Source organism: Siphateles boraxobius, unplaced genomic scaffold (assembly GCF_051911475.1).
Source record: "Siphateles boraxobius isolate OS27281-9 unplaced genomic scaffold, OSU_SipBor_1 7, whole genome shotgun sequence".
Taxonomy (NCBI): domain Eukaryota; kingdom Metazoa; phylum Chordata; class Actinopteri; order Cypriniformes; family Leuciscidae; genus Siphateles; species Siphateles boraxobius.
In genome coordinates, this window is record NW_027509197.1 from 1090303 (window position 1) to 1114844 (window position 24542).

Below are 24542 nucleotides of genomic sequence, written 5' to 3' on the forward strand. Positions count from 1 at the left end.
CACAAGTAGGCTACAGACAAGAACGCATATTGAGAAACGGCCAAAGAGAAAATCACTCACTGCTCTTGATGTAATAACTTTTGACTTTTGTAGCTTTTATAAGGATTAATCTAAATTTAATTTATAATTTATGCAGTTAAGAATTTATGCATCGTTTAATTTTTCGATTTCTGTAGGCTATATTTACCCGACCAACCTGAAAATCTTAAAGCACTGTTTACAAGGTCAGAAACTTTTTTTTGTTCTATTTTTAAAACCTATTAAATGATAGTTTTCAATTACTGGAATGTTGAATGGTTATAATTAATGGATAAAATTGAGATAAAAAAATCAATTTAATAGAGACAGCAGTAGCAGACTGGTGTCAGTGATACTGGCCTTCATTCATAGTGCTTAGTAAAAAGATGCCATTAAACAAATATTTAAAATATACTATTTATGTTGTTTCTACATAATTTTGGAGATTAAATGTGAAAGTATTACAATATATGTAAAGATATGAAACCTTTAATGATAGGTGTGATTAATTGCGATTATTTACAGAAAAATTACTGGTCCAAAACGCAGCAGCTAGAGTTCTTACCAGAACCAGGAAGCATGACCATATTAGCCCGGTTCTGTCAACACTACTTTGGCTCCATATTAAACAACGTATACATTTTAAAATATTGCTGATTACTTACAAAGCACTAAATGGTTAAGCTCCGCAGTTCTTGAGCGAGCTCTTAATGCATTATAGTCCTTCAAGTCTATCTGGCCAGTTGAAATTCGACTGCTGGCGGTAGATCCTTTTAATATTTAGCACCAAAACAGTCTTCCTAACATTGACCGGGAAGCAGACACACTCTGTCAGTTTAAATCTAGACTAAAAACACATCTCTTCAACCTTTCATACACATGAACACTATACATTCCTATTATTCAAATCAGTTAAATGATTATTAGGCTGCATAGATTAGGTTAGCCGGAACCAGGAACACTTCCTATAACACCCGATGTACTCATTACATAATAAAAATAATTGCATCTACGCTCATTTTAGTCTTTCTGTTTATTCAGAGGTTAACTGTAATCAGCCGGATACGGGCCGTATCCAGATCAGATGGTGGACCTTCACCTAGACATGACCACAATGCATGATGTAATCAGCCGGACCCGAACCGTATCTAGATCAGATGGTGGACCTGTGCCTAGACATGACCACAATGCATGATGTAATCAGCCGGACCCGAACCGTATCTAGATCAGATGGTGGACCTGTGCCTAGACACGACCACAACACATCCCTGAAGTGTCAGCAGAGCTTGTGTCACTCTTCCCTCTGAAGGCCTCATCGACACAACAGCCATCGGCACTGATCCTCAAAAAACCCTTCTCCATACCGCGTGATGACTCTGATCTTCAACCAGATGAACTGCATAATATATTGTTCCGATCCAATCTGACCTCTGACCTGTAATCATAATCATACACTGTACGTTGTTTGGCCAGAGGAGGACTGGCCCCCGATTGAGCCTGGGTTCTCCCAAGGTTTTTTCTCCATTCTGTCACTGATGGAGTTTTGGTTCCTCGCCACTTTCGCCTTTTTCACCTTTCTTCGCCTTTGTCGCCATTGGCTTTTGGCTTGCTTAGTTGGGGACATTTAATTTTATATTTAACAATATTATTACAAAATTATTATCCTGTTATCTCTATAAAACTGCTTTGAAACAGTGTATTGTAAAAAGCGCTATATATATAAAGGTGACTTGACTGTTAGCGGCCCCAAAGTTAATAACTAATGATCTTTGCGACGGAAGTCAATAGATCAAAATTAACTTTAGCTGGACAATAACTTTATTCTAGAGCTGCTGTAAAGCCAAAACAATCTCTGTTACTTTAATTTCCTATTATCACTGTAAAACTGCTTTGAAACAGTCCATATTGTTAAAAGCGCTATATAAATGAAGGTGACTTGACTTGACTATTGATCAAAGGAGAATTTGGGCATGGACTGTGAAAGACATCATTAAATCTCTGACCCTCAGAGGTCAAACAAGACCAGGGTATTCACTGCTGTTGTCCTCACATCAATGAAGAACATCCCAGTGGACCAATAAAAATATTCAAAGAGTAGAATTAAACTTCCTTTTAGTTTTGTAATCTGACAATAGAGTCATTAGACCATTCCAGCCACCCGTGTCATATGACTGTCAAATATTTCTCACAGATACCAGTCTGCTTTAGGATGAGTAGAGGAATGGATGGATGGGTAGATAGATGGATGAGTGTAAGGGATGATGTGGGGGTGTGTATTGTGTCGGGGGCTCAGCTGGCACTGTGTCTCAGCGTGTAGCTGTAAATTAGCCTTGACCAATGAAGTGTTACTCTACATTCTGGACATGTCCATCTGCACGCTGTCTCAAAACACTCTGTCATCTGGAGCTTTTCTGCTGAAAACTATAATATTTTTGGATGAAAACATTATAAAACGTTTCTGATTCTCTGTAAATGAAATGCCGCATCAGCACAGTCAGCTGTGCATGATGTAAAGATGACTTTATGTTTAAACACTGAATATGCACTGTCACTGATGTCAATTTGAACGTTCAACAGCAAGCCAATGGAATATTGTCAAACTGCAATCGGTTTTTAAACATAGTTCTTTAAAATAAATTATAGCAGATCTAAAGCTAAAATTAACTGACAGTTTGACAGGGTAAAGGATTCATAACAAGGCCTATTTAGAAAAGTTTGGGGAATATACGTGCAGGTCTGTCTTGCAAGCACTGTAAAACTTCATAGCCAGTGTAACATGGTCACACTGCTAAAGGGTCTAATTTGGTCAAATTAATTTACTCCCTCGAATGAAATCCTTTCATGGATTTTTAGTTTGTATCGCATTTTCATCGGTTGTAATGGTTTTTCATTAGTTCATTGATTATCTGTCACCTGTTTCCTTTCAGTTCATTATCTTGTGTGTATATATTGCCCTCAGTTCTCTCAGTTTTTTGCCGAGTGGCCGTTTCACCTCGGGTGTGCATTTTTTACCCAATAATTTAATGGACCGGAGTCAATTATTCAGTTTATACTTCGGTTACCACACCTCAAGACATTGTTCAGATGATGTTTTTCAAGGCATTTGTCAGGTTTTTGTCCTTAAAATGCTCATGTGTGTAGAACTAATTTCTTACGCATCTAATCCCAAGCGTCCGTTGCTAATTTTAGAGCTAGTAATAGAGACTTGAGCCATTGATAGCAGAGAGAGAGAGAGAGAGAGAGAGAGAGAGAGAGAGAGAGAGAGAGAGAGAGAGAGAGATTAAACGTGCGTGAATTACAGCCCATTCTCATCCCTAGGCGTCATGAAACTGACGCCTTGGGAATCATTTTGACCATGCTTCAATATTCGACGCTTTAGGCACCCTTTAGCGTCAGTTACATGACGCGATCCTAGGGCGTCATCTTACTGACGCTTTACCTTTAACGTCAGTTAGATGACGCTATCTAATCCTAACCCTACCCCAGACCTAAACCTACCCGCGTCATCTAACTGACGCTTAGGTAAAGCGTCAGTAAGATGACGCCCTAGGATCGCGTCATGTAACTGACGCTAAAGGGTGCCTAAAGCGTCGAATATTGAAGCATGGTCAAAATTGTCATTTTAGTGACGCCTTGGGGTGAGAATGCGTTGTGAATTACCAAAGTCTGTTTCACTGTTTCACTGATAAAATATTAGTTTGTGTGTGCATTTTGAATGGGAAAGAGAGCGGGAGAAAGAGAGTATGTGCTGTCCGTACATAATAAAATGTAATTTTGTGGCAAAAAACATGGAAATAATTTGTTGTTTTTATCCTGTTGTTTACTATATTTATATGCTGGATTAGTCTCGCTGTGGGTTTTGCTTCTTTTGCTGTTGTCGTCTTTAAGGACCTTTGAAATAACTGAAATAATTTGGCGAAGTGATATGGAACTGTAATACGGTCCAGACCTGCACACCTTAGAACATTCGTCAACCAATCAGAGTCGAGCATTCAACAGTCCCCCAGTATAATGAACGTTTACGCTGCTAAAGATCCGTCATCTTGCCTTGCCTCGTCATAATCTTCATCGAAATGTTACAAAATCTCAAGTGAATGGAAGGAAACTCACATGTTAGTGTTGGCAGTAGATGTTAGCCACTCTCCAGCTAGGCCAATGATGTCTAGACCTGAAGACAACTGGTTAAAAAACCTTGGGTGACCTGCAGGGAAAGAGAAAGGAGGAGAGAATATGATACTGATGCTTTTTTTTTTTTTACTATCAACAGGACTGAAAGAGCATGTCACCTGTCCGGACTCCGTATTTAAGCGCGTCCCTGCAGTCCACCAGGATCTGCTCCAGGCTCTCGGGCTGATCACACAGCTCTAAGTTGAAGCCCTCCATGCCCTCCAGCAGCTGGTGTGGATGATGGAAGTCCAGCACTTTTGTGGATCTGTCGAAGGTCTTCCGCACATAGTTAGTGAGGATCTTCACCACCTCCAACAGGAACTGCATGGTGTACTCCTCTCCATTTTTAGCAGGAAGCAGATCTGTGACCAGTTTTGTTACACACTTTTATTAGTCAAATTGCTGTTCTACACAAATGTTGGTTACACTTTATTTCAAGGTGTCCTTGTTACAGTGTAATTATATATTTAAGGAGTAATAATAATTAACTATTATAGGGTTAGGGTTTAGATTAGGGTTAGTTGCATGTAATTATGACTACACATGTAACAAGACACTAAAATAAAGTGTTACCCAAATGTTTTTGTTTTCTTGTTATATGTATATATGTATATATGTTATTGTTTGTTATGTGTAATATGTAATTTATATATTTTTTGTATTATGAGTGCAAAGCATTTACATAAATGTAAATTATGGTGACATTTTTGTCACATCTTCTGGCAGAAAGATATTTTACAAATCATTTAAGGAAGAAATACACTGTCAACACAGACTCTATAAAAATATCAAGTTTAAGAAGGAAAAATCTATTCGAACTACAACAACGAGAACTTGTGAATTTACTTTTGGTTTGGCACTCATTTCATTTTTGAACCTTTTTTCATTTATTCTAAAACACAAATAACCTTATTTAATATAAACATTTTCTTCTAATATAAAGTATCCAAATGCAAATTATATTTTCTATATTTGTATACTATGAACAGTTCTGGAATAACCAGAAAATAGTTATTTTAAAAGGCAAAAAGGAAACTTGATTTCTGATTTTTCTTCGCATAATGGTGATTATAATAACATCTTTTGTGGGTTAAGTTTAAAAAAGTGAGGCTATATGCTTCAGGTTGACTAATAACTGTAGAGGATTCTGCAGGAAAAAAAAAAGTTTAATGTAGCTATACATTTATTTGTCGGCTTGATAATTGACAGAATGCTATTATTATATGCTGTTTGTCAAACAATAGGCACAATTGTGGTGCGATAGTAAGAACATACTGGTATTTTTTTAACTCTTTTTTTAATTACTGTTTTGTATTGTATCATATGTTGTACTGTCTGTTACCGTTTCTTCTCTAGAAATAAAGTTTAGTTCTCACCTCTAGCGTACAGATTGGAGAAGTCAGTCTCTGTGCGCCTGAAGCCAGTCTCGCGCTCGTTGTCCCGTGTTAAAATGCTCTTGGGCTGCGGATCGTTAAAAAACCCGACAATTCGGGTCTTGTCCTCAACATTATTGTTCTTCTGCAAAAATCCTACATTATTACACACAGAGGAAGACTGAAATGAGCGACCTCCGTTCCCAAACATTGCAGCAAATAACTGAACACAAATGAAATGTGTTTGAGCGTCTCTTCGAGATCGGAGCGATTGGTCTTTACTGTCCGACTCATGTGTAGCCTATTTGTATGGCACAGGTAATCAAGGGGGAGGTCACAACTGATGACATCAGAGTAATAGTGATTTAGATGCCCAATGAACCTTCATCATCATCATCATCCAACGAAGACGTAGAAATGAGCGCAGACTAACTGGTGATGTCAGGGACCACCCAGCTTTTAAATGCTAAAAAAATAAAAATTACTTTTGTATAGGTTAGGCTTTAACAGTAGGCTACTTTATAGCTAAATGAAAAAAATATATAAAAGATCTATCTGAGAGCAGAATTTAAGATCTCATCACATTGCATTAATTGCAGAGGAATTCGATTTATCAAAACGTCAGATTATAACAACAGAAGCTCTTTCTATCCGCATGAACGACACTGCAGATTGTTTCAGTTTGTCTTGTGCTGCAGCTTCCTCATTGTCATCATCTTCATCTTCTTCAGCTCAATATAGGATCATTCAAGCACTGAACACAATGATTCAAGTTATGAACACTCTTCTTTCTAAACGGCAGTGAGAGCGACATGAAAGTAGACTATGCCAAATCAATCTATGGTAAATAGCGTAATATTTCATTTAAATAGTTTTTCAGATAGGATGCAATTGAATCCTATGTTATTGCAATTTTATAGGAAGGGTTATTTATATTTGACAATATATAGCCTACTTAGGCCTTTCCATTCGTCTGTATTGAAACACAAAAATTTCGATTTATAGCACGACTAATTCATGGAAGACCATTTCTTTTGAAGGCATAAGCTATGTTATCTCGCCAAAACAGAGGATTGACGAATTGCCATTTAATAGATTTCCATTGAGAATAAATTCTCTTGGGACACAGATTTAGCCTATCTGCTCACCTCTTAACTCACCTCATAAAACAATCGCAAAAAATATATTCTTGCACCTTTTCGAATGGATTTTCTCTTTAAAACATGTGGTTATGTTTAAGCAAATCAACGTTAAGCAAATGCTCTAATATTCATAATGTCATGTTTTTTTCCCTCCATCGGTAGGTTATTTAGTCTGCAGAGCATCTTCGGTCTTTCGGATGATCAACACCAGTCACACACTCACCCCTTTAAATTTGGCTTTAAAAGGAAACGCATTTGTGGGCTTCTGCTCCATTCATGCAACATAATTGAGGTAAGGATGTGCTGTTGACAGAGCTGAAACCACCAAAAGAGGGCGATAGACGACACGTCCGCTCATTAAAAAGCAATTAATCAAGACATAATGCATATAATGCAATAGTTTAGGTGGTATTTTTTTAAAAACTGGAACAGTATTTTAAGCCTATACGAACCCCAAACAAGTGCATCTTATTCACTGATTTCTTTATAAAGGAGTTAAAAAACATTTTTTTCCACTTACCGCATATCTTCATTCCAAGTTTCCTTGTACATCCATGAGCGACTCCACTCCAGTCATAGTCTACGGGGGGGAAACCTCTAAGTAATCTTGCAAAATAAAGCGATAGCTAATACTATAGACTACCCACAAAAACAGCAGCCATCTTCCTAAATTTACCCATAAATGCGTCATCCTTTATGCTAGCCTACTAATATGAAATTAATGTGGGCAGCTAAACAGAATTCATCAGGCCAGATCAGGACAAGAGCCTCCATCTGGTCCCGCCCCGCCCCGCCCCCTGCGGCCCAAACCCTGAGTTCAGCCCCATTTACCAGCGCATTATCTCTGTCGGCCCAGACACCATCTCCCTCACTCCCGTCACATTCTCCTCACAATGGCGAACTCCTCTATTCATCCCAGAAGCATTAAAACGTTTTCAACTGCACTTTTGATGTAGACTAAATAAATAATTTGTATGAAAGTGGCATGTAGGGAAAAAAAGGATTATTTGAAATCTGATGAAATTATATATTTCTAAAGAATAAAACAATAATAATATATAGCCTATATATATTTTTTAAATAGCCGATGTATTTAAACCATTTTATGAACATATTATTTTGAAAAGTTTGACAGACCTAAACATTTCAAGTTCAAGAGGATAATTCTACTGAGTGAATATAGAGATAATTTTTCGGTTTTGAAAATGATAAAAAAAATATAGGCCTACAGCTAATAAATAAATAAATATGTGAGATAAAAATATACTTTATACTAACCGTAACTATACTTAAATATATAGCCTAATTGAAGACTTCTGTGTCCGTCTGTGTCCATTTTTCTTTTAAATTGGCATTTTTATGTTTTAATTTTACTCTTATCAGTGAACGTTTTTTGAAATAAAAGGCATTTCAATAACTGACTAATAACCATTTCATTGTCATTAAATGACCGAAGCTAAACATAGGACTTAGAGGCTTATTTACCGTAGCCTATATCCTACACGAAGTCACAATATGCCGTGACTAATTTTTGAAGAGCCTGTTCTGTCAGGAAAGTAATAGAGTGCGCCTCCGCATCACACTGAAGCGAGCAGCGACATTAGTGTTGATTTACACTGCCTACAATTACACATGCACTTCATAGAATTACACACTTCTACTAACGACAGACTCGCTACTGTTTTTGTCTTTTTAGACCGACATGACAAAAATATATTTAATTCAATACTGACGCTATAGATAGAATTATCCTGTAGGCTATTCAATGATAATAATAAAAATAATTTTAAAGTAATGTTAATGATAAATAATTTTAAATAATACCTTTAAAATAGCCTAATATAATAATAATAATAATTATGCATGACAGCAATAGGCTACCTGTTCTAGCAAGGCAAACATTTATTTAAAACGGATAATGGTGGATAAGAGTTGTGTTCTCTAATTGCGGTGAGCAGGTGTGTTTACTGTTTAAAGGCAATCAGCTGGGCTGACAGCAGCATCGGCCTGTCTGTCTGTCTGTCTGTCTGTCTGTCTGCCTGCCTGTCTATCTGTCTGTCTCTGTCTGTCTGTCTGCCTGTCTGTCTCTCTGTCTGACTGTCTGCCTGTCTGTCTGTCGTTTTGTCTGCCTGCCTTTATGTCTGCCTGCATGTCTGTCTGTCTGACTGTCTGTCTGACCGCCTGTCTGTCTCTCTGTCTGTCTGTCTGCCTGCCTGCCTGCCTGCCTGTCTGACTGTCTGTCTGTCTGCCTGCCCGTCTGCATGCCTGTCTATCTGTCTGTCTGCCTCTCCGTCTGTCTGTCTGTCTCTCTCTCTGTCTGTCTGTCTGTCTGTCTGCCTGCCTGCCTGTCTGACTGTCTGTCTGACTGTCTGTCTGTCTGCCTGCCCGTCTGCATGCCTGTCTATCTGTCTGTCTGCCTCTCCGTCTGTCTGTCTGTCTGCCTGTCTGTCTGTTTGCCTCTCTGTCTGCCTCTCTGTCTGTCTGTCTGTCTGTCTGTCTGTCTGTCTGTCGTTCTTTCTGTCTGCCTGCATGCCTGTCTGCCTGGCTTTCTGTCAGCTTGTTGTTCTCTGTCTGCCTGCCTGCCTGTCTGCATACCTTTTTCTGTCTGTCTGTTTGTCTGTCTGTCTGTCTGTCTGTCGTTCTGTCTGTCTGCCTGCATGCCTGTCAGCCAGCCTTTCTGTCTGCCTGCATGTCTGTCTTTCTGTCTGTCGTTCTTCCTGCCTGCATGTCTGTCTGTCTGTCTGTCTGTCTGTCTGTCGTTCTGTCTGCCTGCATGCCTGTCTGTCAGTCTGCTGGCGCGGGAGGTCCGACGCTCAATGCTGCGGTGATTTGTTGGTCCTGACGCGTAGCGAATAGCGCCGTTTTCCCGGCTCACCGACAAGATTAATGACGTTGGCCACAAAGCAAATAGCCGGAGTGAAATAGCGGTTTAAAGTGATGGACCTACTTGAGGAAGGTGGCCGTAAATCTGTCGAGTTGGGATCCGGATCGCCGCCAGAGGAAGAAGAGGAGGAAGAGGAGGGTGCCGACGCAGCCATCACCACAAGTGTTCAAGTCCTCAATCACTTTCAGAGAAACTGCTCCTGTTTCAGCAGACAACACAAGTCAAGCTGACTCTATAGTGGAGATTCATGAGGAATTCAGCAACACCTGCAGAAGCAATGATTCTTTTACCATTATTACATTCAAGCAGATTTTTCATCTTATAGCCTGAAAGAAAACGTCGTTACGGTGGTTTCATATAGCCTGTCTGTGGCACTTTTGTTTTCTTTAACATTTCAAACACTAAGTTCTTTGGGTTGTAACAATAGCAGAAGTTCTCCTGAGAATAGAGCCATAAAAAAGTAAAGTGCAGGAGAACAGAACCTTAACAAAGACCCATTTCAGCATGAAGGATTCTTTCAAATGAAACTATTACAACCGTTGAATCCTGAATAAATCCTCCTTTTTTAACAGTGTACACACACAGGTTGCCGAGCCTTACATTATTTTTGAAAGCTATAACTAAATAAGTCAGATAAGCCGAGAACAAACAAACCCGTGATAATTATGTTTTATTTTTCTGAGAATGCAACTAAAATAAAAGTTCTTTATTGGAATCTGTGGTTCCACGAAGAACCTTCAACGTCCATGGAACCCTTTACATTCCCCAAATATTCTTTATAGTCTGCCTTAAATAACCTTTTGTGGTTCTTTAAGGGAGACATAGGCTTAGAGATATACAGCCTCTATTTCCTTCCCGTAGAAGCGTTGGCGCTTGCAACGCTAAAGACACGGGTTCGATTCCCAGTGAAAAAAAGAAATTATAAGAAAGTAAATGTGTACCTTGAAATGCAATGTTAGTCGCTAAAGCGTCTGCCAAATATAAATGTATAGTGGAAAGGGGTTCTATTAAGAATTGTTCATTGAAAGGTTCATTTGGGGAACCAAATTAGGTTTATAATATAGTATAATCACTGCAAACCCAAGAGTGGATCAGTAGGCTATAGCCTATGTCAAATCATTTTAAGGCGTCTGCATTGAAATAATCCATGTGAACTGAAACAGGGCTCTGAAAGTTTCTTTCTCAGAAATGGATTTGACTCATCATCATGCCAATAATAGGAATCACACAGTGCCATGATTAATAGCCCAAACACGTAACCATTGATTAAGAAATGGTGCACATTGATTTCTCAATTCAGATGACGTATGGATGATTGAAAATAATGACTGTTGGAAGATTAATAGAAACCTGATTTTATGTCCTTATGCAATATAGATTGCCATTATGAGGTTCAAATAGGCAATATATATTTTCCAGAGAACTGCCCAGACATAGGCTACTAAACAGTTTTGCCGATTTAAGGCACTGGGATTTACTGAACGCATGACTGTGTGAAGCACCTGTTAGATGAATAATTTACGGTTTTACTTTGACATGATCAACAGAAACATTTGAAAGTAAAGGAAGCCGCTTACCTGGTGAAGGAATCTAGAGAGAATCGCAACAGTGTCCAAAATCTCCACGCAACTAAATGTGCACGCGCCTCACTCCTCCAGAATCAGCTGAAACCCACAGTGACGGATCGCGATGACCTTTCCGAGGCAGTGTTTTACTCGCTGCTGCTGTTTATCCGATGCTGCTTATGCGCAGACTCACGGCTGGTAAACCTCGAACCTGCACAACATCAGACTGCCTCTGAAACACATCTCATGGCATGAGCTCTGGCACGCTTTCCCGCAGGACTTTGCGCTTAAATAAGAAAGCAAGTCACGAACAAACACTTTTCAAGTTGAACACAACAGCCACACACAACCCAACACAACCCAACACATTATATGCCCGTTCAGAGGACTCTGTGTCGTTCTGACCTTGAAAGATCAAGGACGACAGTGTTTGCAGGACACTAAATCGTTTTTTTCGTGTGTTTCAGCACCTGATTTTGAACTGGTTGTTTATAATGAATATCCATAGGCTACTTTAGCATTGAGCTCGGAGGTTTATATTTTTATGGGACAAGCCGTCCTCTTAACCTTGAAAAGACAAGCTCATGTCTCAGAAGTTTTAGTCCTGAATGTTGGCAATGAAGTGAAATGCTTTTCAGACTGACGTTGAAGAAGGATTCCACATGGTGGCAGCAAGCGTTCAATTAATGGAGTTAAACTCCCGCGGTTCACTCACATATTCCATTTTTTCACCAAGCATCCTGATTTCCTTAAGCATTATTTTCCCTACCTTTATGTGATTTGACGCGCAGCAATGCATCGACTGTATAGGGATAAAACTGATCATGTTGCATGAGTAGCCTATGTGTGCAGGTTTCAGCAGCTGGACAGCTCCCTCTCTTCGTCACTCACATCTGCTCAGCGACTCCAACAAAACACAACACACATTCATAAGCATTCAATGGTTCCTCAACTCTTCAGTGAAGAATCACTTTCCGGAACTCTGCCTGGTTCCTCAGAAAACCATGCTGGTGTTTCGGGTTCTACATTACCTGCAGTCCAAAGGAATATATATTTATTCTTTCTTGATAAGACAAAAATTTATAGGTCATTTTAAGACCTTATCTTTTAACAGCGCAACTATATGTGTTTGCTATCAAACATTTTTCCGTAGAATGTAGACACTGGCGTCATTACAAAATGAAGAATACTTTTAATGTTGTTTGTTTTGATTTTGCAGGTCTATGGATGTGATTAAACGTTGTTTTGAGAGAGAGAGAGAGAGAGAGAGAGAGAGAGAGAGAGAGAGAGAGAGAGAGAGAGAGAGAGAGAGAGAGGGGAACTGTAGGTCAATGGATCATAACTAGCGCTGCTGAAAGAGAATGTCCCACAAGTCGCCGGAAGATGGCGCTGGAATATTAATAGCTGTCCGCAAAGCTCAGTCATCATTTACACCTGCTTCTCTTCTATGCAAATGTCATGATTTATATAAAAAACCCTGAGACACACTAAGTTTGTATCAAGCAAAAACCATCAATCAAACAAATGAAAAATACATATTTTAAGTTATGTTTGTATAGCATAAAGAGTGTTCTTTAATTTAGACTAAGCCATTTTTTTTAATGTGCTCAAGTGCTCACATGCTTCAGGAAAGTAGTGATAATGATAATCCCTGCAGTATTGGCAGTGTAAAGATTTCATAGCCTAAAAAGTATGTCCAGTCACTGAAAAATAAAATAAATTAATATTATTAATATTATTAATATAAATTATACATATACATTACATACACATTACATACACATTACATATATTTGTCGTGATATACACACACACACACACACACACACACACACACACACACACACACACACACACACACACACACACACACACACACACACACACACACACACACACACACACACACACACACACACACACACACACACACACACATATATATATATATATGTGTGTGTGTATATAAAAGTATTACAATAATAATTTTGTTGGTTTCTTGTGTACTTTCTGTAGGCAACTTGTTTTGTTTTTTTCAGTTTGTCTAATATAGCAGTTTATTAAGTTTATTAATTTATCACACAAACTCTTTTTACAATATTTTCTTAAATGAACAGATGACTATTTTTTCTCATAGCACTGCACACTGCCTATAGCAGATTGTTACTTTTTTAAAGCACAAAAACGCTATCTTTTAGTGGAAGGATGCTGCTTAGTCAGTTAGCTTAATAAAATGCTTGAAAAAATGTTATATGCAATATTTCATATGTAGTAACCATTTTAGAAAAGCAATTAGGCAGTCACAATATAGCACAGCATCTCATATCTCAGTGCTTAGCAGAATCTGTTTTTTTGAAGAAAAGAAAAAGAAAGTAAAAAGAAAAAGCATGGGATGCTGAATTAGATGTAGAAATGCATCAATCTCCGTAGACGTAAGTGATGCTCTCAAACACCCCAAACAACCTTTGATGCCCCAACACACACATTTAATACTCTAAAATAAACAAGCACATGTTAGATTTGAAGTATGCATGCTTAAGTATGTGTGTCTAAATGGCTGATTCTGCCAGACTCTCAACAGACTCACATCAAAGGAAGATCAGAGTGTGGCATTCAGATCAGGTCACGCTGAGGCTTAAACACACACTCCCTGCAGCAAACACACATGTGCTGTTGTGATAGCCTGACCATATCTCACTGTCTGAAGGAGAGGAACAGCCCGTTTGCCCCGTGGGAACTCAGTGTTTGCTGGAGCAGGGGCACACTGAGACACGTTACTCCAAAACTTCAGCTTTTCACTTCATAATGGGACATTTTACATCATTTGAGTTATTATTCGTTCTATAGCATGACACCAGTCAAAACAAAACTGACACATCTACTAAAGCACTTTATATGTTATTTTTTTAATTTTATTTTAATTTAGATCAATTGAAACACACGGACCCTTTTCACATTTCCAGGGTTCTCAGAAGCGGAAGTCGTCAAAGCTGTGTAAACTTCCAAAGCAATGAAAAAGAGTTGACGGCAAATATCTTTTTTGTATTTCTATTTGCTGCGAAAGAAAAGTTTCCATGACTTCCCGAAAGACAGATTGATTGTGTTGGTCAGAAGAGAGAAATATGTCAAATTTGTCATCATTCCCTCAGTCGTTTTTCTGTCGTTTACTGACAAGCTAATACAACACAATATATAGTGTTATACATGTGTATTAAAAAAAAAGAAGAAAATATATAATACTTTACTAGATTTGCAATGTTGATAACTGTGTAAATGCGTCATCGTCGTCTGTGATAAATACTCTGCTTTCTTTTGTCTTATATTTTTTAAGTTTCATCTTGGAAATGTGTGAATTTAGTAACAACGTGATTAACTGACCATTATAACCAAATACAGCTATTTCTACGGGCTTCTCGTGGTGTTTTCAAGAGATGGTTCACTCAGAAATGAAAATTCTGCCATCTTTTACTCAACCTCAAGTTGTTTCAAACCTGAATTTCTTTCTTCTGCTTAACACAAAAGAAGATGTTTTGAAGAATGTGGGTAACCAGACAGTGGATGGACACATTGAACATGTTAGATTGAACCAAATTTTCATTTTTGCGTAAACTATTCCTTTAAGGCCAAACTTACCGAACATGTATTTCTGTGTCACTCTGGAAAGAAAGTATTTGGATGAATGTGAAGAGACAACTAAGAATGTCTGAATCATTTGTTGAGTATTCATTATAATAGAACTACAAAAAAAGTTGCTGCCTTACATTTTTAAGTACAATCAACTTGGATGTTTAAGTCATTTCAACTTAAAATACATGCAACTGACTTAAAAAATGAGTTGAATCTTGTATAACATAAGTGGAAAATTGCTCAACTTATTTTGATGAGTTACAGCAATGTAAAAACACATGTTGTCATAATTGGTTGATCATATAATTTTGTGTATCATATAATGTGTAAAATAACTGTTTTAACAATAAAGTTTAAAGCTATTTGTTAAAATCAATATATTTATCATTTAAGGTAAATAAAAAAAAACAGGGCTTTTCTTCTTTACATAATTTTAGATACTAATTTGTTAAAATATTTAGCTCAATCATGTTTATGTACGAAGATCCAGAAAATGATTGCGTTTAACTAATCCGGCACAGACACAAGATGTTTCTGATAACATAGATACAAAATGCATTAAAACACTTTTTTATAAGTAGTACGGTGAGTTTGGAAACTAGAATTATGGCTTTCATGGAGTGGTTTTAAGAGAAAACATAATAATAATAATAAAAATACCCCCCCCCCCCCCCTCCCAGAATACAGAAAAACATTTGAGGAACACATTACAAAACATTACATAAACGTTAACTCAAACACAATCTTCACCAATAACATAGTGTATTTCCTCAATGAGAAAGGGGTTTTATGACTCTTAAAACAATTTGATTTTATAGTGTGTTTAATAAACAAAATATGTGGGATATTAAAACCTTTTACAATTTATGCAGAACTGCAACAATATTTGCAAATCATTAAATCTGTTGCTGTATTTGCACTTATATAGCTGAAGAGACAACTATATTGTTGAAAACAGCTAGATCCTCTAAACACAAGTAAGTGGGCAAACATTAGAGAAGCGTTTAGTGATTTTACCAACAGAGGCGCTGTTGCTGGAGAAGCAAAGACATGATCTTTCTAGGTGCCAAAAAGCCCTTTCCAAATATCATTAATAAACGCTTCCTTCATACTCCAATCTGACTTAGCAATGCTGGTTTTAGATGTTGTCACGTGTGAAACGTTTTGTCAAGGCATGAAAGATAATATAAATTGTAAGAAAATTGTATGAAAAGCCTCACTTAATGACCAAATGTTCACTTTTTTTTTTCAAAAGTTTGTGGGCTTTCTGTGCAACTATGTCTTTCTCCATGCAAAATTGTCAATACAATTCAGACATATAATTGATTATTACCATCATTCTCCTTCTATTTAGAGTTAACTGCCAGAAACCATCTAGTAAAAATCAAAACGCACTGAGATTGAGGTTAAAATGGACTTGATTAGATATCAATTCTGCACTGAAATTAGATTTACTATTGCAGTGCATCTGAATATGTTTTATCTAGATGGAGGAGATTTGTGCGGCACAGAAATGATATTCTACTGTATTTTATAATTAATACCATAGATGGTATTAAATGAACTTTAGATGACATGATAGTAACACATCTGCCATACAGTTTCGGCACGTAATCTTTTCATTGATGCGATTCTGAGATTTCGAAGAAAACTGCATTTCTTTGATAGCTCGAGGGGTTGTGTTTATATATTTTACATATCAAACACTGACAGCATCTGTAAAATGCTCACGAGTGACATGAAAAACAGAAAAATACAGCTGACGTCAGTTAATGTTTGCTTTATTGTCATTTTTGCTAATTTAAAATCATGATGTCGTCCTTTGAACTCTACGTATCCTAATAAGTGATAAATCTCACAGTGCTTGATTCTCAATCACAGACACCCAACAGAGTTTCACTGTTTCTCTGTTGGCGTTTCATACACACTCACACGCTATAAAACTTTGACATCCATTTAACTTGCATTTTTCCTCTTCAAAAAATAAATCTATGCACTTTTAATAACAACTCCACCTCACCGTCTTATGTTTCGATGGCATGTACAAGTCATTTTCTTTATTTTCACACAATAATTTTGGCAGTTTAACAGATGATTTTTAATAGCATGCTAAAACACCCCACAAGGAGCGAAAAACTGACACTTTCATTCAACAAAAGCTATCAATATATTTACAGGATAAAGAAATCTTCCACCGAAGACAGAGATCTTAACACAAGTTAAAACGTGTTAATGTTTTGAGTAGCTCAGGGACAGGACACATTATCCAGGGTTCCTTTAGGAAACGACTTGAAAATAATATTTACAAGTCCAAGAAAAAAAAGACTCCCAGTCTAAGTAAGTCTCATGAACCTTTTTAATGAAAAAATAAAAGCTTGTTTTTCACTTCATTAGGATCCTGAAGATTATATTGCACTAGTCTATGTTCATCTAAGTCAACTACACAGGTCTCAGGTCTTCTCTTTTCACGTAATCAGTCTTTTCGTGACTTTTGCTCTTCTTGTTCTGGTGCGTCTTCACGTGTTTGGCCAAATGGTCGCTCCTCATGAACCTCTTGCAACAGTCCGGACACACGAAGCGTTTTTCCCCCGTGTGAGTCCTCAGGTGCCTCTGTAACTCATCCGATCTGGTGAAACTCTTCCCGCAGAAGAGCCAGTTACACACGAAGGGTCTCTCTCCCGAGTGCCAGCGCAGGTGCGCCTTCAGGTGGGACGTTTTCCCGTATACTTTCCCGCATCCGGGGATGTGACAGATGTGCTGCTTCTTTTTCCCGGGCTCGTCGCTGGAGCTGGACGACTGACAGTTGGGACACCGGCATCTCCGGCAGCGCCGGGCCGTGGCCAAGGGGGATTTGGTATGGAGAAGGGCTGCGATCTGGGTCTGGTACTGGGCAAAGTCCGTGTGTCCCAACACCAAACCCCTCTGGATTGGGAAGCGGTGGGGACCGAGGGGCGACGGGTGGCTGACGTGGTTTCCCTGCTGAAGGCTCCACCACGGTATATCCTCGCCCGGGTTTGGAGAAAGCTGTCTCGGCTGCTGATGGACCAGGCCCGAGTGTCCCGGGACAAAACCGGGAATGGAGGGTGGGATGGGGGCCGGCGCGGCGTAGGTGACGGCGGGAACGTAGGTTGGCGGACAGCTCGACTGTAACGACTGCATTGAACATGGCAACATCTTAACCGGAGAGAAATCATATGGATATGTGGGATCGGCCGGAGGGGTTAACGGGAGCTCATGGTGGGAGGCGTAGGAGCCCTGCAGGTGAGATTTAGAGGATAGTCCAAAAGAGGTATTGCCGGAAAGCGTGGATTGGGGATTTGCCTCGTTACTCCACGGGTGGAAAATCCGTGACGGCGACCCGAGGGTCGTGTCGTAGGGAACTTGAATAAAGTCCGTGTGGGCGGATCCGTGATGATGACCGATCCGGTTACACGTCGCCGCTAAAAGAGCCAGAGGAGAATGTTTGCTGTTTTCCGGCGAGGAGTTTGGAGTGCGATCCTGGATCGTGAGAAAGAGTCATGTTAAATATTTACACATGACACATGGTTAAAAAAACACTTTTTGGGGAAGATTTGCACACACTTTTTGCTCAATGATTCCTACAAAATTCTCATGCAAATGTACTTTATTTTACAGGGTTTATAAAGGAATTGAAGCAATATGCAGATACAATTTCAAAACGAGCCAATGAAACTATTATGGACAGACATTTAATTTCTATTTGCATAACTTTAGCTGCATTGGTGAAATATGTTTAGAATCGATTTCAAGTAACCATTTGTCTCAATATAAAGTTCACACATGGTTTGGTAATACATTTACGATACTGGCTAAATTAGTTACACTTACAATGAGTTTGACTTGTTGGCTTGCTCCAAAAACCACAGTGAACATGTCGTAGCAGTCAGTTTAAAAAAAAAGACGATTAAATAATCTGCGATGTTTGACAAAAAAATAAATAAAAATAAAATAAAATACACAACCCACTAAATTGAAGTTTAATTGCACTCAAAATGAACGTGTTAAACTACAGTAGCAAGTTTATTGCACTTTTTGTACCACTGAATTTAATTAGAGATGATTAAAATCGAACCGTAAGTTCAGTAAAGTAAGACCTTTTACAGTAACAACTTTTATATTGAACTGAAAACTCCATTAAATCAAATTATACTAATGATAACTAATTAAATGGATGGAAACTGCATTCCTATAATTCTTATCTGCACACGTTTGGTTAATGATGAATATGAAATCGTTTGAATAATAGTTCGCGGAATAAAGTAATAATGTCGCGTTACAGTAGTTTGTATTGTCAGAGACTCTCAAATAAGTCAAATAAGCATCGTTATCCCAGCGACGCGCGTCGCACTTTACGAACGACATTTTCAAGACTATCTGAAAGTTTGGACGAACCTGCAGAAATGCCTGTAGTGTGTCGTTCCTCAGCACAGCCACAGCTGCCATGGCAACACTTCCTCGAGTTCCTCAAGCTTCTCGATTTAAAGCAGCCAAATTCAATTCTTCAAAATAAAAAAGACTTGAGCGTGTTGTGCGTGTTGTGCGCGGTGGCGTCGCGTCCTCTCCTCCAGCTATCCCTGGACTATCTGAGGGAGTGAAGGATCACTTCTTTGGATTTGATAAGGACTTTGGTGGGCCGCCAGCCAGTCAGGAGTGAGATTTATGACTTTGAAGTTCGCCGCTGCCCAATCATCAAAGAAGAGCGGCTCTTTGAGAGGGGGAAGCAAATCCTCTGAATCCACACAAAGCTCCTATGGTGTGTTTGTTGGTCTGGATAAAAGGGCTGATTATTAGTGGGGGATGGGACGGGTGGGGATAAAGGCGGGACAATTAATGAAGTAATCACTATGTGGGAAATGTATATACACAAATAATTGGATTTTCTTGATCAAAGACCCCCTCGCCGCCTGAGACCCCCGCTATTGGATGCCGGAGTCACCCGATCCCCCTTTCTGTAATTAAGGATTTGTTGTGCGACAATGCGACTGTGTGTTATCTCCAGAGATCTTTTGCGGGCTTATGAGATAACTTCAAGAGGAAGGAACCATTTGACTCAGTATAAAGTTCACACATAGTTTAACATTTAATTTACGATTAATGGCTAAATTAGTTACACTTACAATGAGTTTGACTCCAAAAATCACAGTGAACATGCCATATCAGTCAGTTATTATACACACAATGTAGTAGGCTATAGATAAGTTTGCAATGGTGTCTTTCAAAATAGAATTGGTCAAATGCAATCTAGTGATTTAAGAATTAGAAATTGCAATTTGTCCTGCATTTGAAAAAATGCAGTAGGCTAACTCACACTTAAGATTAGGGTCCAATTCTCACTATTAACTACGACCTTGCCTCACTAAAATCATAATTACTGCTTATTAATAGGCATTAAGGTAAATTGTAGTTAATAGTTAAGTTTAGGTATTGTGTGGACTAAGGGATGTAAAATACGGTCATGCAGAATAAGGCATTAATATGTGCTTTATAAGTACTAATAAATAGTCAATATCCTAATAATATGATGCTAATAAGCAACTTAATAGTGAGCATTATACCCTAAACTAAAGTGTTACCTAACATTTTAATTGAATTACAAATAACCCAACATTAAATATGTGGTAACAATTTACAATAATGTTTCATTAGTTAACTACATGAGTCAACATGCACTAGTAATGAACTGCCCTTCTACAGCATTTATTAATATTTGTCAATGTTAATTTCAAGATTTACTGATACATTATTTATATCAAAAGTTGTATTTGTTAACATTAGTTAATGCACTGTGAAGTTACATGAACAAACAATAAAACACTGGATTTGTAATTGATAACTATACAAAGATAACAAATGTGTTGCTCATGGTTAGTTCATGTTAGTTAATACATTCACTAATGTAAACAAATGAAACACATGACTTTGATCGACAGATAACACATTTTCCCACAGAGGTTATTTAACAAATAATAATAAAAAAATAAGACTAGGTTGTCAACAAAAATGCTCTCAAATCACATGCACTAATTGATTGTGACAAAAGAACAAAAAGAACAAGCGCTTGCTTATTGTTCTCATAGTTGAAAAGACAAATGATGTGGGAAAAAACAGTCCCACACCACCCTGTGCAAGTCAACGTCGACCCATCAAGGTGTGGAGATGACACGATGATGATGATGATGATGATGATGGTGATGATGTCTTAGTTGTGTGATTTGCAGGCTGGCGAGAGGAGGAGATCAAGTCTTTGAGAAAGTCTGAACATTTTCCAGTTCTCCTCCCTCTTCTCCGCCCGAACCAGTCAAGCTTTCACTGCAACCCATTCTCCGACACACGTGACGCCTCCACAAATATTACAGGAATCAAGCATCGCAAACGAGTGCTCACATGAAAATTGCTTCAAAGTATAGTAGTTTCTAAGTTTTGCTGGCGAGTGAACTGTCATATCAGTGAGTGCAGCTTCGAATGTGAGCAGTAGACTAAATAAAAACAAGACAAGCAAACTCCCACAGAGAGATGCCTCTAATCTATGACTTTTTAAACTGTCCCTTTCCAGCAGTTTGGAGTGCTTGATGTTGAAGCAGATCAGCTCTTTTGATGGGATTAAGGTTTCTCACATAGTAACGGGGGAAGGAGGGGGAATCCCACTGGGAGGAGGTCTCAGTTTTCCTGAAGTCCTTAGAGAATCGCAAGGGGACACAATTCTGCTTATTCTTCTTAACAGTCAGTTTTAACTAAATATCTCCTTTACATATGAGTATATGGGTCCAGACAGGTTAATAACGACCACACATTTTTGCAACCTTAATTCAGGTTATACGTTGCACGCAAAGAGTTTTTAAATTAGCAGCACACGATAAATGACAAAAGTGCAAACTTGATTTTGTTGATTTTATTTCTCAGACAAATTGGGATACAAAAGTGCTGGTGAGATTGGATTGAGAACACCAACCCAAACTCACATGCCATTCACAGAAGTGTGAACTATACTGTCTAGTTGGAATGAATCTATTACCAGAAAAGGGAGTTTTATATCAACACATCAATGAGTAATGCAGAGAACGAGGATGTACACACTTTGCTTTATGGTCAGTCGCTCATAAACAGCCCGGAGCAAACAGTCTTAAAAAAGAAATAAATAAAAGCAGCACAGTGAGTCAGCCATCGCTCATCTAATCATGTTGTTTGGCAACAAATTATTGTAAATATTCAGCAGGATGCCTTTGAGAGTCCTTATAGAATTAACCATAATATGTGTTTTTCATTTTCATTCCAAGAAAATTGATAAATAGCATGTTTGCCTTTCATAATAAATATGCAAATCCAAATACTGAGAAAATAATGCATACATAAATAATCGTTCCTCATTATTTTATATGTACAGCACATTTCGTAGCAAAACACTGGAAAAGGCAATCTGTAAAAGAAAGAAAGAAGGTGATTAGTTTTAGCAGTTACATAAAACATAAATGGACTCATTTAATCCTGAAAAGCTTGATATTAAATAATAGTGTGATAAATGTAATTTTATAAAATTGTATAGTTTAATCGAACCTTTATACAAAATATAACAACAACAACAAAAAAATACATAAAAAATACAAGCACGTGTTTGTTGTTGAGCATTATATTTGATGGCTCATACTCGAGGAGGGGAAAAAAACACCTCAGTTTGCCCAAACAGAGCAAAAATATGCAATTTGGTGAAGTTATATGGCCAAAAGTTTGATAGCTTGACATGTGATATGTTGTGACAAGTTCTGATAGCTTGTAATGTAAATCAATGAGATCTTTGTAACAGTATAGCAGACGACATACATAAAATGCATATACATATCAGCTGTCAATCTCAACTCTCAATAACATGTATGTATAACATTATATATATATATATATATTCATTTTAGTTAACAAGTGAAATCTTATCGTAAGGTGTTACCAGTTATTCCTTGATTACTTGATAAAAATGTGAAGGGGGAGGATTATGGAATTATGCTTTACTGTCCTTTACTTGATAAAAAAATATACTAACAATCAGGCGACAGAAGACATGTATAAGATTGTGTGCAACAAGTTTTTTCGGCCAAGTTTTTATCATGTTAATAATTTAGTGACCAAAGAAACAGTAGGCTTTAAAGGGTTAATGGGAGATCTTAATCAAATCATGTAAATGTAAATATTGTAAAATATCAGGAGTTCTCTGGTGACACACAACTTGAACACACAAGTGATGTCTTCGGTCAAGATCACGGCGCTGTCAGCGAGTTTTTGATAAAACTGTCAACAGTGAGTTTCTTCATTTGTAGGTCTCCTTCGGACAGGTCAGATCCGTGTCTAGCTTTTCATGTTCTTTGGACAGACAGCAGAAGAAAATAAGTGAAAAGTCTAAAAAAGAAAAAAGGGTCTCCACATCTGTCTCACACACAAGAGCAGGAGAGATGGAAAGGCAGAGAAATGCTCAGGGCTACCGGGTACGAGAGCCTCTGTAATGGTGTCTCGTATGGGAAAACATCTGTGAATTTCCTCAGTGATCTACAACAAAGTCCAACTCAGAGTAGTCACTCAGCGGGCCTTTGAAGTTTCTCCCTGACAGAAAGCTGCCATTGTGTTCTGCCCTCGACGCGGTGTAGCCTGACTCTGCTCTTGCTAATTTCCAACATTTTCCCCTGAAACCTGATACTGTTGCCTGTGCTCGGGCTGCGCGTTTAAAAGGAGCGGTGCGCTGACGGGCCTCGGGTCAGGAGATGAGGGAGAGGTCGTCCCTTAACCAGCCGCTCGCCGCTGTGTGTGGCATCGCAACTCTGACCCGCTCGGTTCCCGCGGTAATTGTTGGGGTCACGTCTGGCTTCCTCGAGCGGGATCAGAGGTTTCGGATTATACGGAGGGGCTGAACATATAGTTCATGGATATTTATGAATTTTAGATTCAGTCTGACGGGGTTTGAAGTTCTGTGCAGATGTTTGTCCTTGGGACAATTATGGCTCTTTTTGTTAGCCGAATTAATCAAACACTTCAGTTTTTTGAGTGCAGAGAGCGAGATAATTAACATTCATATTTCACTATACACTCATACCAACAAACAATTTTGAAGGCAAATTAATATTAAACAATGGTAGGTCAAATGGAATTAAAGATCATGTTTAAACCATTGCATGATGGAAAATAGAGCTGCAAAATCCACAAATCCCAGAGGACAAAGTATTGCTCACAGATCAAGAGACGTAAAGGTAGGGTATTTCAGAGCTAGCTTTGAAAGCATAAGATCCCACCCTCCCTTCAGAGCATCTCCAAAGCCACACCTTTAAAACACATGAACGTTCACAGCAGAGTCTGTAAAGTGTCACGAGAGGCGGCGTTCAACTACCTCATGTCTCAAAGCACATAACATTACAATAGTAATAAACGTAAACTTCAAGAGCTCTAGATGTACCACCTGACTGCTGCAGATTCATTTTGACGTTGATAGTGTTTACACAGAAACGCATACATCTGAGTCTGAGGACGTAAACAGGTCCAGGTAGAATATCAAGGGTTGCCGTCTCGTAATTACGGTTATGGTTGCTGGTTATTTTGGTTCAGGAGGAACTGTAAAAGACGGCTGCGCTTTTGTTTGTGTCTCTCAGTGACTGACGTCTGTCTAACTCTGCAAAGCATGAAATGCTCTGATGAAGTGTGATGTCTGCGAAATCAGGTGTGTGGAGGTGTGGAAATACATATGTTGACAGGCAGGTAGGACATCGTAACATAT

General features: G+C 38.4%; 3 protein-coding genes across 8 annotated transcripts in view; all 3 read right to left on the reverse strand.

The window, feature by feature from the left end:
• The window catches only part of gad1a (glutamate decarboxylase 1a), a 38799-nt gene extending 27385 nt beyond the window's left edge, over window positions 1-11414 (reverse strand). The window contains exons 1-6 of one of the 2 annotated variants that reach the window (XM_077215103.1): window positions 11162-11414; window positions 9648-9783; window positions 7221-7280; window positions 5562-5714; window positions 4305-4547; window positions 4129-4219 (exon numbers count right to left, since the gene is read on the reverse strand). In XM_077215103.1, the coding sequence (XP_077071218.1) occupies window positions 4129-4219; window positions 4305-4547; window positions 5562-5714; window positions 7221-7280; window positions 9648-9738 (638 nt within the window). In that variant the 5' untranslated portion in view covers window positions 9739-9783; window positions 11162-11414. Of the gene's footprint in view, window positions 1-4128; window positions 4220-4304; window positions 4548-5561; window positions 5715-7220; window positions 7281-9647; window positions 9851-11161 lie in introns of both variants that reach the window. The other variant, XM_077215102.1, reaches the window with a different exon arrangement.
• Window positions 11415-16536: 5122 nt separating this feature from the next.
• sp5a (Sp5 transcription factor a) lies at window positions 16537-19382 on the reverse strand. Its single transcript, XM_077216702.1, has 2 exons — window positions 19190-19382; window positions 16537-18274 (listed from the first exon to the last, which is right to left on the reverse strand). Exons 1-2 carry the CDS (start codon window positions 19238-19240, stop codon window positions 17216-17218), a joined length of 1110 nt encoding a protein of 369 aa, XP_077072817.1. The 5' UTR covers window positions 19241-19382; the 3' UTR covers window positions 16537-17215.
• A 2289-nt stretch (window positions 19383-21671) lies between these two features.
• Window positions 21672-24542, reverse strand: part of myo3b (myosin IIIB) — a 198974-nt gene continuing 196103 nt past the window's right edge. For all 5 annotated transcript variants that reach the window (XM_077217020.1, XM_077217025.1, XM_077217021.1 and 2 more), the window contains one exon: window positions 21672-22211. The gene's annotated coding sequence lies outside the window, so the exon portion shown is untranslated. The remainder of the gene's footprint in view (window positions 22212-24542) is intronic.